General features: G+C 31.9%; 3 protein-coding genes across 3 annotated transcripts; all 3 read right to left on the reverse strand.

The window, feature by feature from the left end:
- Positions 1-2185: 2185 nt before the first annotated feature.
- Positions 2186-4093, reverse strand: LOC113870282 (lysM domain receptor-like kinase 4). Its single transcript, XM_027506872.1, has one exon. It carries the CDS (start codon positions 4091-4093, stop codon positions 2186-2188), a length of 1908 nt encoding a protein of 635 aa, XP_027362673.1.
- Positions 4094-7295: 3202 nt separating this feature from the next.
- On the reverse strand, positions 7296-8846 carry LOC113869892 (probable pectate lyase 4). Its single transcript, XM_027506408.1, has 4 exons — positions 8388-8846; positions 7866-8221; positions 7636-7771; positions 7296-7505 (listed from the first exon to the last, which is right to left on the reverse strand). The coding sequence occupies exons 1-4, from the start codon at positions 8844-8846 to the stop codon at positions 7296-7298; spliced, it is 1161 nt and encodes a 386-aa protein (XP_027362209.1).
- A 2216-nt stretch (positions 8847-11062) lies between these two features.
- LOC113869913 (probable calcium-binding protein CML41) lies at positions 11063-11703 on the reverse strand. Its single transcript, XM_027506433.1, has one exon. It carries the CDS (start codon positions 11701-11703, stop codon positions 11137-11139), a length of 567 nt encoding a protein of 188 aa, XP_027362234.1. The 3' UTR covers positions 11063-11136.
- Positions 11704-12542: the final 839 nt, after the last annotated feature.

A 12542-nucleotide genomic window follows, 5' to 3' on the forward strand; every position in this document is an offset into this window, starting at 1 on the left:
TTGACACTGGATGCATGAAGCATATGTTTCATACCTCATGAAGTCATAGCTCATAGAGTAACAGGTAGAAGTACAAATTTGTGCAATAAGATATGCCTCTTAACTTTAATGTTCCTCCATTTAGCAGCACAAAAACAATGTAGAATAGCTCTACGTTAGAATAATGCTGCAAGTCAGCTAGCTATTTTGTAAAAAAAACAATTTTTGGTGTGAATGGATTGTTCCAATCATTGATGAATACCTCTTCGTAAAAAATAAGGGTTAGTACCAAAATCGTTAAGAGTTGACAATGTTTCTTTGGAGAATCTTTCGTAAACAGTAACGGCCCCATTGCCTACTGACTTGCCAGAGTTCTGCATGCGCATGTCAACCTGTGGTGAAAGAGATTAAAAATTTCGAAGTGACCCTGATTCAGCAAACTGCATAGTTATTCTTCAAGAATTCGTTGATTGCAAAGTGAAGGAATTTGTAGAGTGAGGAAATAACAGTATAGTTACTATTATTTTGAATTAAAATATTGTTTAATCTCTAATTAATCGTCATCATCTCGAAACTTAAGCAATAATACACACGCATAAACCGTGTAGACTTGGAAGAATTGTTAACATTGGGCTTCCATCAGTAAATCAGAATTATATTAAAATTTAAAACTTTCAAATCAAAGTAAAGTCGTGATTTTTTTAAAAAAACAAGATTGTAGGTATATTAACATATTCTCTCAAATTTGTCATGTCAGGTCTTGAATATCAAATGGCATGTTAGGTGATGTCCCATCTGTCTTTTAATTTAGAATATGTGTAATATATAATTAATTTATTTAATATCATAAGAAAAAATATATAAAATATTTAAATAATAAAATATTATTATATTTTATCCATTATATTTTATTTATTTTATTATATGTATTTTAATATTTGTTAATTTCTACAAATTAATTATACATTTCACCTTTATTATATTTTTGTTAATTTTTTAATCAAATTTTGAGAATAAGTTTATTTGAAAATTTTTAAAAATAAAATACAAGCAATTAAAATTAAAGAAACTAAAATTGCACATAAAGTAAAAAAAATAAGTAAAATAAAACTAATAAGTATGAAGAATGAAAGAGTAATATTTTAACATAAAGAAAAATGAAGAAAGACGTAGAAAATTTTTACACCATAAATAAGGCAAAAGGAAAATGCAGATAGAAACATGAGAATATGTATTTTCTAATATTGCTGCAGACCAAATGAAATGTTAAAATTAAATAAATAATTGCAAGAACGTTAAGACGATATAGACTGCAATTATCAGTATAGAAAAGTCTTATGGCTGGAGTCACAAAATTTCCATATAATAATCATTAATTTGAAATTTGTCGCACAAATCACTGGGTAATTACCACTAAATGGAATTTATGTTCTTGGACTATCATTGATTTAGCTTTACTGGGCTGGGTACGTTAGCCCATTTCTTGATGAGTTATATATAACTAGTCCAGCCCAACTCTTCAGGGGCTAGGACATAGCCCACCGAAAAAGTAAAAGATCACAAAACATTCCTAAACTATTATAGTATTTAACAATTATCTTATTGATAAAAAAAAGTATTTAACAGCTAAAAAATTCATTGCAATTTGATTTATTTAATTATTTATTTTATCGTGAACGTGGCTACTAGCTCAGAAAAAACACAAACTACAAAAGAACTTTACTTTTGTATTCAACATTAAAAAGCTTACTTCAGTGGTATCACTTTCGCAATTCTTCCATAGTAAGAGCAATTCCCATGGACTTCAATTGGACTTATATCAGAATAATAGAATCATCACTTTAAGAAAATTTAGATTTATTAATTAATATCCTAACTGGAATCTCTAGAAATAAATAATAACTAACAAGGAAATAAAACTACAATTACATCATTTTCTTACATTATACAGAAAATGGGTTTCTGGAAGAGAGTTTAGAGAAATTCCGTGCTTCCTATTCATTCATCATGACTGCATATATCATTATATCATATATGTTGATCTATAAAAACCTAGTTAAACAAACACACTAATACAATATGCTACATAACATATCTGACGAAGAAAACAGAAGAATTTAACAGAAATGTAAGATATCGTTGACTGATTGAACTATTCTGTTTCAATTCAACTGCAGTAACATCAAATGATCCTGATAAATCTCTGTTATTCAGAGATATTCATTAATCTTTCCCAACTCAATGAAGAGTCAAGTGTTCTGGACAGAGCTAGAACAATCTGGTGCACATCAAGGCGACTTGCTGGATCTTTCTTTATGCAATTGTCAATCATTTCAATCACAAACATAGCAAGTTCTAATGGATAATTAGCTTGTAGTGAGGGATCCATAAACTCCTTCAACCTCTCTTGGCCACTTTCCTCACCAAGTATGGAACTTAAAACGCGTGACAAATCAGCATTCTCTTCTGTTAAAATAGCAGCAACCTCTTTTCCAGTGAGCACTTCCAGCATTAATACCCCAAATGCATAGACATCAAGCTTTGTAGATATAAGACCATGTTCCAAATACTCTGGAGCCATGTAACCCCTTGTCCCAACAATGTGTCTTGTCGCGGGAAATTCGTTATCTGTTCCTTCCATTGATCTCGCGAGGCTCAAATTTGCTACCTTTGCCCTGAAATCACTGTCCAAGAGAATGTTACTACTCTTAATATCCTTGTGGATATGAGGAGTAGACGTGAAACCATGAAGATAATCAAGTCCTGTGGCCACATCCAATGCAATTTGCATTCTCTTTGTCCAATTCAGAAACTTCCCATCCACGTTGCTGAAGTAGATCCATTCACTCAAGGATCCATTAGCAGCATACTCATAAACAAGGTACCAACGCCCCTCGTGGAAGCACACCCCCGATAGGCGAATCACATTAGAATGATTGACCTTGTTCAATATTTCTATCTCTTTAGATACATCTCCTTCTGTCTTTTTAATTGCAGCCAAATCTCCTTTAATAACACCGCGGTAAACCGACCCTTTGATCCAGCAATTAGGACTAAAATTATCTGTTGCAAGCTGTAGTTCCTCAAAACTGTACACTCTGAACGATTGAGCTATGCCAGATATGATCTCTGATAATTTTTCATTTCCTTTCTCTGTTCCCTTCCCTTGTGGTTTTTTCTCAACTGCCTCAAAACTATTGGACACAATCACTGAACCTTGTTTCTCTTTGTTTTTGCCATAGCGTGTGAATAAAATTACAGCAGAGAGAATTGCTATTAAGGCAAAAACTCCTACAACAACTCCAACAACTACATACATCCACGTTTTGTTTGAGCTTTGGGAAGAAGAGGAAAGTGAGGGTGGTGGAGTAGTTTGAGGTGGAGAAACGGTTTGAGAATTGGAGGGCTTATCATGAAGGGGAAGGAGAAGTGTGGTGAAGGGATAGATGGTGGATTGTGTCATAGCAAGGCTATTAGCCTCAAGAGTGGTGTCAGTGTTGACACCAAACCTCTCACTAATGAGTGAAACAGAATCACCCCAGTTTACAAGGTAACTTAAGAGGTACCTTATGCCTTTCTCAGTTTGATTCTTTGTGGGACAAGCACATCTAAGTGGCACTGCAAGTTTTCTACCGGAGTATATATTAGCAGGATTGTCATTTTGATTCTGCAAAGCTTGGCAAGTTGTTAGGCCCTCAAAAGTGTTGTTTGCAACCAAGAAGTAAGTTTCTGAATTATGGAACACATAGGATGTGTTTGTCTGATAATACTCACCTGCACAAGAACAGTTGACTGGAACAATCACCAACTTGTTTATGTCAAATGTGTCATTCAGGGAAACAGAATTTATTTGAGCAAGTTGGGATGGGTCAGAACCCAACAAAGCAGATATTGAGGAGACAGAACTGTATATAGGTTGAGATCTGAAGGTAAGGTAAGCTTGGCAACTGCGATTTGCACCATTACAAGTGTAGCCACGGATAGACTTTGAGTTACCCTTTCGAGGGCAGGCTACTGTGCCTAAACCAATATAAGGTTGCTGCCCCATAATCATAGAGAACCTGCAGATTAAAAGGCTGAAAATGAAGAGAGGAATGAAGGGAAAGAAACGCATTGTTATTGCAAATATGGGTAAAGAATGTAAGGATTGTAGAAGGTTTCTTAGGGAATGCAATTATGTACCACTTTTTTTTTTCTTTTGTGCATATAGGGGGCCAAAACCCGGCAATTATGTAACACTTTATTAAATGATTTAGGTAGTGCTTGTTTCAGTTTAATTTGGAATTATTTAATTCATTGGTCATAAGTTCAGATAGAAGACAATTTCTGAGAAAAAACCTGCCTATTGATTTCTTCTTGAGGTTGAATTTAAAATATTATAAAAAAAACAGATAGGCTTGGATTGTCGTTGACCAAACAGCATTACATAATAGTTCTAGTTACTATATGTCATTACTTGAACGATACTCGTTTACTTGACTCTGTCCTATCACTTTCGTGGGGATCAAATTCAATGAATAAATAAATATAATAACTTAAATTGGCTGAGACACACCGAGTTAATTCTTTTTTGTTTCAGTTGGTCCAGGCAGAGTATCTTCTTTGTGTGACATTTGTTGGATAATATATAATATGTATTTTTTTATATTAATTTGACTTTCTTATAATTTTATGTTTTCTATACTGAAGACATTAATTTAACTTATAAATCAATGGATAAATGTCTTCAGTAATTTAATTATTTTTTAAAAAACTTGGTAATTTCTAATTAATGCAAAATTTGAATCAATGTCTAATTGAAGAGAAATATACATTCTCATACTTAAAAATTGAGGAGAATAATAGGTGACCCTTTCTCTGTTTTGAAATTACATCCCCTTTCCTTAATCTATGTGTTGTTATAATTTGGCCTCACCATAAAATTAGTTTTAAAAATTATAAAATCACCCAATGGTTGACCAAGCTATGGACTCCCATTTTTGTACACAACTGCAATTCCTACTTGTTAACATAGATAGGACTATGAGTTATGAAATCCTAAATCATGTTTTAGGTAAAATTTATCTTTTATAACATGATCAAACCGTAGTTTGGAAATTTTAAATACTCCGAAACATTAAAAAACACAAACCCTGGGTCCAAACCTCAATTTCCAAAACCAATGAGTCAATGGTAGTTCGTAAAGGAATTAGGAATAGGTGTATCACTAGGCTCGTTTGGTCCTTATGACTTGTTAATAAAGGATGGTTCGTAAAAATAATAATAAAAACCGTTACTTTAATATTGTTCTTCAATCATAATGAGTGTATCAAGTCAATTAAAGCATCAACTTTCCTTTATAGTATGTGCTTGCTCCGCACGAAAAATCCTAAAGAATCGGCAACATTTCCGATTGGTCAACTTCATAGCAAAGTCTATACGCTTTGTAGTTTATATATTTCAGAAATTCAATTGACAAAATGGCTCCCTAAATAGTAAATACCAATTGGTTTATGTATTCTTATTTCGCACGAAAGATCATCACAAAAGGCAGCAATATCTGTAATGGATCAACTTCATAATATCTGTAATGGATCAACTTCATAACAAAGTCATTATGCCTTTATTCTAATCCAGAAATTCACTGTCTGTCTCCACCAAGTGCTCAAGACTAGCAAGCTGAGATATATATTCAAAATCAATTAATCATGCCATTGACGATACAGACAAAATGAACTTCAAAAACGTTGAGAATAGACCACAGTATTTCAATACATCCATGTGCGACCCAGCGCCACAATATTTGACTAATATTTGCACCCCATAAATTGGTATGTTTCCACGTTTCATCAATTTTCTAGGGTACCAAACAATGCATCAGTGGCGCAGAGTAGTGGCATCCATGTTGATGCACAGCAAAATTCAAACCGAATTTCTCTTTTTTTTGCGGGAAATTTCTTTCAACCTTCAGTATTTGTGATAAGAAATATTACTTTTCATATAGACAGTTTAAAAAAAAAAATTTAATAAAATCGTTAAACGATACGTTTAAGCTTCTGTGTGTGAATGAAAAATTATAGGTAGGACAAATTCAATTCCAGCTGAATTATATGTTATAATTATGGGGAAAAAATCAAATGAGAAGGATGAGTTTTTGTCGAATATTTAGCGAATGCAGAAATCTCATTAAAAATATGTAGCTTTGTCAGTTACTCATTATTTTCAAACTTATATATCATTAGCCATTAATAACAACTTCTGTATAAAAGTTTTGGCAGCGGACAAACAAATCATTAAATTTTGTTGACTAGTTTTTAACTTTTTTTTAATTCCTAATTTACTACGGTCCTATTTATAAAAAAATAAAAGACTAAATCACTATACTAAAAAAAAGTAATTAATTTTATTTTATTTTTCGTAAATATAAATTTTATTATAAAATATATTAAATAATATAGTTGGTATAGTTATTGTCTTGTAATTATACATTTAGCAATAAAAAAATAGTATAAAAAGAATTCAGCAATTAATACATTTCAAATATATCATATATTTTTATAATTAAAATAAAAAATATTTAAATCTGTTTCTTATTAAAAAAAAAAAACTATAGAGTATTAAGCACAAGTATTATAATTAAAAGCTCTAGTAGCAATTTTTTTTTTTGGACAATTAGTAGCAAGTTATATATAAAAGTCTTGGTCCTAAACAATAATATTGCACAATTATGATACAGTGGTTTAACGTATAATGAGTTGGATAAAATAAATTTTAAACTATTAATTGAATGTTTTGGAATGTATGAGATGATGGAATAATTAGCCGTTTTATGGCCTTGCGAGTATAATTTTGGTAAAATTTCAGTACAATCTTGTAATCGCTTTTGCTTTTTTTAAAATTATCATAGTAACACGTTTGGACTCGATCGGATATTTTAAGGCAAGTCATGAACTTCCCACAATCCATCCAATGCAGCCATCAAAACCAACGCTAAAACAACCAAGCACGACCCATAATAAAATTTTACAAAGGATCTCACGGAACTAGATCCAAGAACATTAACAAACAGCGACTTATATCATCAAATATGTTTAATTGAGTGGAATCTGGAAGTCTAAATTTTAATAAAGGGACAGGAATCCAAATAAGAAGGGACAGGTGATTTCATTCTAATGCACGTTAATTATACTAACTTGTGAATTTGACAATTTTCAACGCTCAAGAATTCACATCTGAAAGTTTCAATACATTTTTTTTTTCATGGGGGATTACTAGGCTTAATCCCTTTCGATTTCTGCAATGTCCCTCGTCTATTTTTCAGTTCAACATATAGATGTTTAAGTGCATCGCAATGCACCTGATGAGCGTGTCAATGATCTTACGGATTTGGCATCAACAACTTTAAAGCTTTGTTCTTCGCTATAATCCGGCTTTGGCACACGTCCTCCCTTTGTTACCGCAAAGGAGGCTCCATTTTCAAAAGCATCCCTCACTGAATGAAATTCCCATCTGTCTCCATTTTTATGACCATCCTTTCTCCACGTCACCTACACACGTCATATATGATTAATTTGAAAAATAATAGTAAAACCATTTTATATATACACAAATTCCTCAACTTTCGTAACCTATTGTTAATTGGATGAATGCATCTTCATTAATGTTAAAATTGATTACCTCCTTACTCCCTGTTGTCGGTGCTATGAAGAGGTTAGCTTCACTTTTGAGGCTAGGTTCCATGCTTCCCCCGATAGCATATTGCACCCAACCTAAGTAAAGATTGTTGGCAACATGCGCATATCCATGGCGAATCCTGCAGTGTTTTTTATTAATAAGACAAATTAATACTGCCTAATACATTTATATTCGTAACACTTTTAACTTTTAAATATAAGGAATTTTATTACCTTGGCATGCGCTGGTTGCAATTAGGTCCAAAATGGTTGTACACAACGGTAGCCTTCATGTTCCTGTCTCTCACATACCCATCATCATGGCCAAGAAGCATAACCTTGTCTTGGGCTCTAAACCAATTGTTGGATATGGTCACGTCAGTGGAACCCCGCGTTACATCAAGAAGACCATCTTGGCAATCATAAAGTGTATTATGATCAATCCAAATCTTTGAAGCCGTGACCAATCTGATTGCATCCCCATCTACTTGGCCCAAAGGAATTACCTTTCCATTAGGCCCCATCACCATCCCAGGGGCTTGAGGTTTGCAATGATGAATCCGAATGCTATGGATGATTACGTTGGTGGCCTAGAAACAAATAAACAATCGAGAGTTACGTACAAATTGTTACTAATACATGAAAAAAAAATTATATATATATATATATATATATATATATATATATATATATATATATATATGTTATTTATTGTGCAAGTTTAGTTAGTACTGGGAAGGAGTTTTGGTGGTTTACCTTAAAGATCATTAGGCATGCATTATCAGCAATGTTTACGTTAACACCTCGACCATCAATGGTGGTGAAACTACTAATGAGAAGGGGTCTCTCGAGCCTAATGTGCATGTCTCTTTGGAATGTTATCCATACTTTATCTTGAATCACGGAAGCTCCGTATCTCAAGGTGCCAGGTCTAGGGTTTATAGGGTCATCACTGGGATCAGTAACTTCATAGTGGATGAGGTTCTTGCCAATGTTGTTAGTCATCTTGCCAGCATAGCCCACAGAACATGTGGCTAGTTGGGGCCGATTCCTTCTCCACTCAGGATTCGGTCTCCAACATCGATCAATTACATTCATTTTCAAGCCATCTATCTTGGATTGCTCGGCAGAACTAAGGTTTGGAGTGAAAAGGGCAACAATTACAATAGCTAAAACAAAGCGCCAAATGATGGAATTGGTACCGTGAGAGGCCATGATGAAGGATACTCGTTCTTGATGAACGCGAATTGCAGAGAAAAGAGAGGTAGGAAAGATTATTTTTGCTTGTTTATTTTGGAGTAGTAGTATGAAGAAGTGATTTTATAGGCAAGGGTGGCGTTGAGGTTAGTTTAAGTTGTTTTGTGAAGCTATGGGTAACGGAGTGTCCCTTGCAAAGTAGAAGCTATGAATAGAAATAAGTAAGAAGGTTTCGCTAATTTTGTTGTGACAAATACCTAAATTTACGCAATAACTATAGAAGCGAAATTAGAAATTTCCTTATGCTTCTAACAAAAATATTTTCGACGGCTGAAATTTAATTTAAAATTTATTGAGTAATATTTCAAATTTAATAAAACTTCCTGTAGTATATAGTCATATTTTTATTAATACTTTATCACAATTTAAAAAATTAATCTTATATATATGTTGGCAATGTCATCAGAGATCCGAATGCTAAAACATTGATACGAATTACATGGTAGTTAATTAGTATGTGGTGTGTAGGTAGTCTTAGGAACAGGAATAAAGGTGAGTAAGATAATATAGTATCTCTTTTTATAATTATTAGAAAATAAATTTGATTATTATCCTTATATTTGTTTAATATTTAAATTTCAATATTTATATTTATTACTTGTAATCTATTAATTAAAATATTTTTATTAACTATAGAGTATAAAATATTATTAATAAAAGCATTGTTAAAAATATATACAGAATTATAAAAAAATCATTTATTTAAAATGTTAATTTTAATTATGTGTCAAATTTAAATATTTGATAACTTTTTATAGAATGCAAAATTAACTAAATTTTATTTAATTTTATATAAAAACAAAATTAATAAGCTCTTCATCATATTACTTTATTTTAATAATAATATAATTTTAAAATATAAATAAATATTAAATTTTAGATAATATATTTGTAAATATTTAAATTGTATGAAATTTGATATTCATTATAATTATGAAGATAATTATCTAAAGTATGCAGGAGTCGTTACCATTCTTACTTAAAATTTGTAGAGCCATGATAAAACTTTTGTCAACCTCCTTGAATTTGAACTACCAAAAACATTGCAATTTGTTAACAAAAAATATTGTTTTAAAATAGATTTTATTATCAATATAGATTTTACAGTTTATATATTAATAAATCATTTACTATATTAAATTATATATTAATATTTCATTAATAAAATTATTTATTAGTACATCATATTGTTATTATAAATTCATAATATTTATATTAACAGATGAATTTTGTTTAAAAAATTACAATAATAAAGATTAATTTAATATTAAATTATTATTATTATTATTATTATTATTATTATTTGTAACATGGGTGAATGATAATTCATGGTGTTCACTATGCTCACCCTCACCCTTTCCCATCAACTACCATGGTGACAAGAAACATATCGGTCCAGGGCAGGTTGTAATGAACAGATCACAAGTACGTTCACAATTTCATATGCAAGGACGAAGAACTTTAATAGGATGAGTAGTTGCCGGATCAGTTGCTAGGTGTGTATTTTGTTAGAGCGACTACTGATTCCCTAAACACAGTAAATTTTTTAAAATGATTATTTTACAGTAACGTTGTGGATCGACAAGTTTGTTTACAAAAGAGAGAGGATACCATTTTTATAGTGGCTATAGTTAATTAGTTTATAAACTCATTTGTCTATTGAAAAAACAAAGAAGTCATCTGCATAAATAAGTTCTATTGACCAATTTGGTGCACCAAAGGTCTAAAGAAAAATAATAAGAATAAAACTTCCAATATGTAGCATTTCGAAGAACTTTGTTAATTCCTTGTCACTTATAGCATATTTGAATTGGTTGGATAAACCATACTTTATCAATACTTTTTCCACTTGCTCTCAAGACGGGGAGGTCTATTCAAAATTAAATTTTAACACAGTGCTCTCATGTAATTCTCAATCCTAAGCGAGCCGAAGTCGATAGGGTAAAACTACTTTTTAGCAGAAAGTTATTTCCTATTAATCAAAAGGAAAAAAAATGTTATAAGCGCATGCATTTCTTTAAAGCACGTTAAAGAAAACCCAAAATGTTTCAACATAATAATCTACATGATTTTAAGAAACCACATTTTACCTGCAAACTTAACATAGCAGGTACCAAACTCGCCTCCATATTTAAACATACGTTCTTGGTTCTTGTTGAAGCAACAAACTTGCATCATGTTAGTTTGGTTTATCGTTTGCATTCCACATTATTTAGCCATTTACATGACGTAGATATAGATGAATACGCTAGGCCATCATTTGGTGAAACTCGTTGAAATCAAGCACACCGTTACGATCTATGTCAAAGGCATCAATCATAGCCACGCACTCGTCATAGGACTTTTCATCCCCAAGGCGGTGAAACATTCGTTGCAACCCTTTTGGGGTAATACAATCACTCCCCTTTTCCCACACAAACATCTCAAAAGCCTTCCTTAGATCCTCTTCACCATCCCTATGATCTTCACTATTCATCAACTTCGTGAAATCTTGAAAATTCAACAAATTGTCCCCATCGGAATCGAGGTCTAGGATAAACCCTTGAGCCTCCTCGTGTGACAAATACTCTCCAATGGAACCAAAAAATGATCGCAGTTCAAAGGCAGAGATTTTCCCATCTCCGTCACTATCAAAGCGACGAAAAACCTCCTTGAACTCGTCCTCTTTACTATTTCTTTTCACGGTAGAACATGATGATATTGGAGAGCATGGTGTGAGTGATGATCTTGATGATCTTCGGCCATTAAGACTAAGCTTGAGATTTATCTTTGAGAACCAACACTTAAGCGGATTGAGAATTCTCTCGGATGCCATAGGAAGACCGATTTTGGAAAAGCAATTTCACCTTAACAAATGCTATCTACTGTTAGATTAGAAAAAAGTAGGCTTTTCTAGTGTTCACGTTGAGGGAAATGAAAGGGATTGAGATGAGATACGTAAGCAATGCAAAGGAAATGTGACTTTCTGACGGTCTTGCCAAGAAATTATTGCTCGGAGCAAAGGAGCATATCAACAAAGATTATGTGACTTTTTAGGTGGGAAGGAAAGTGCATGGTAGTTTCCTATGAACGGCCCAAGAAATCAATGTATTAACTTTAATTAAAGTATGCACTCTCACCCAACCTGGAACTTAATTAGCATTGTCCAAATTAGGACAGGATTGATCCAATATTTATTTAAGCCTGAAGTGAATTAGAAGATAAGTTTTTAAAAAGGAATTAATATAAGTGATTTACTTTTAGAAAAATGAATGATTTATTTTATTAAATAGTCGCATTAACCTACGTAATCTACTTTTCAAAAGGATGTTCACTTTTAATTGCTGGTATTATATGTAACTTTTTATTTATTTATATGATATTTACCTTAAACTTAGCATGGTCTCTAATTAAGTTTATCCAACCTTCATTACTCCTATATAACCTTTTAATCCGACCACTGGCACATAATATTAAGCTAAATCAAGTAAAAAATTGATAATAAAAGACACTTTTAAATATATTTTTTAATTTGTTTTTCTATTTAGTTTTTTTATTTAAAAAATAATTTTATGAAAAAAATTCTTTTAACTTTTAAAAAATTAAATAATCAAGTACAATGTGTTAAAGAGTATATTAAACAAATGTGTTACTAATAATTTTCATTCAAGTTTG

This window comes from Abrus precatorius, unplaced genomic scaffold (genome assembly GCF_003935025.1).
Source record: "Abrus precatorius isolate BTA unplaced genomic scaffold, Abrus_2018 Scaffold6, whole genome shotgun sequence".
Classification (NCBI taxonomy): Eukaryota; Viridiplantae; Streptophyta; class Magnoliopsida; order Fabales; family Fabaceae; genus Abrus; species Abrus precatorius.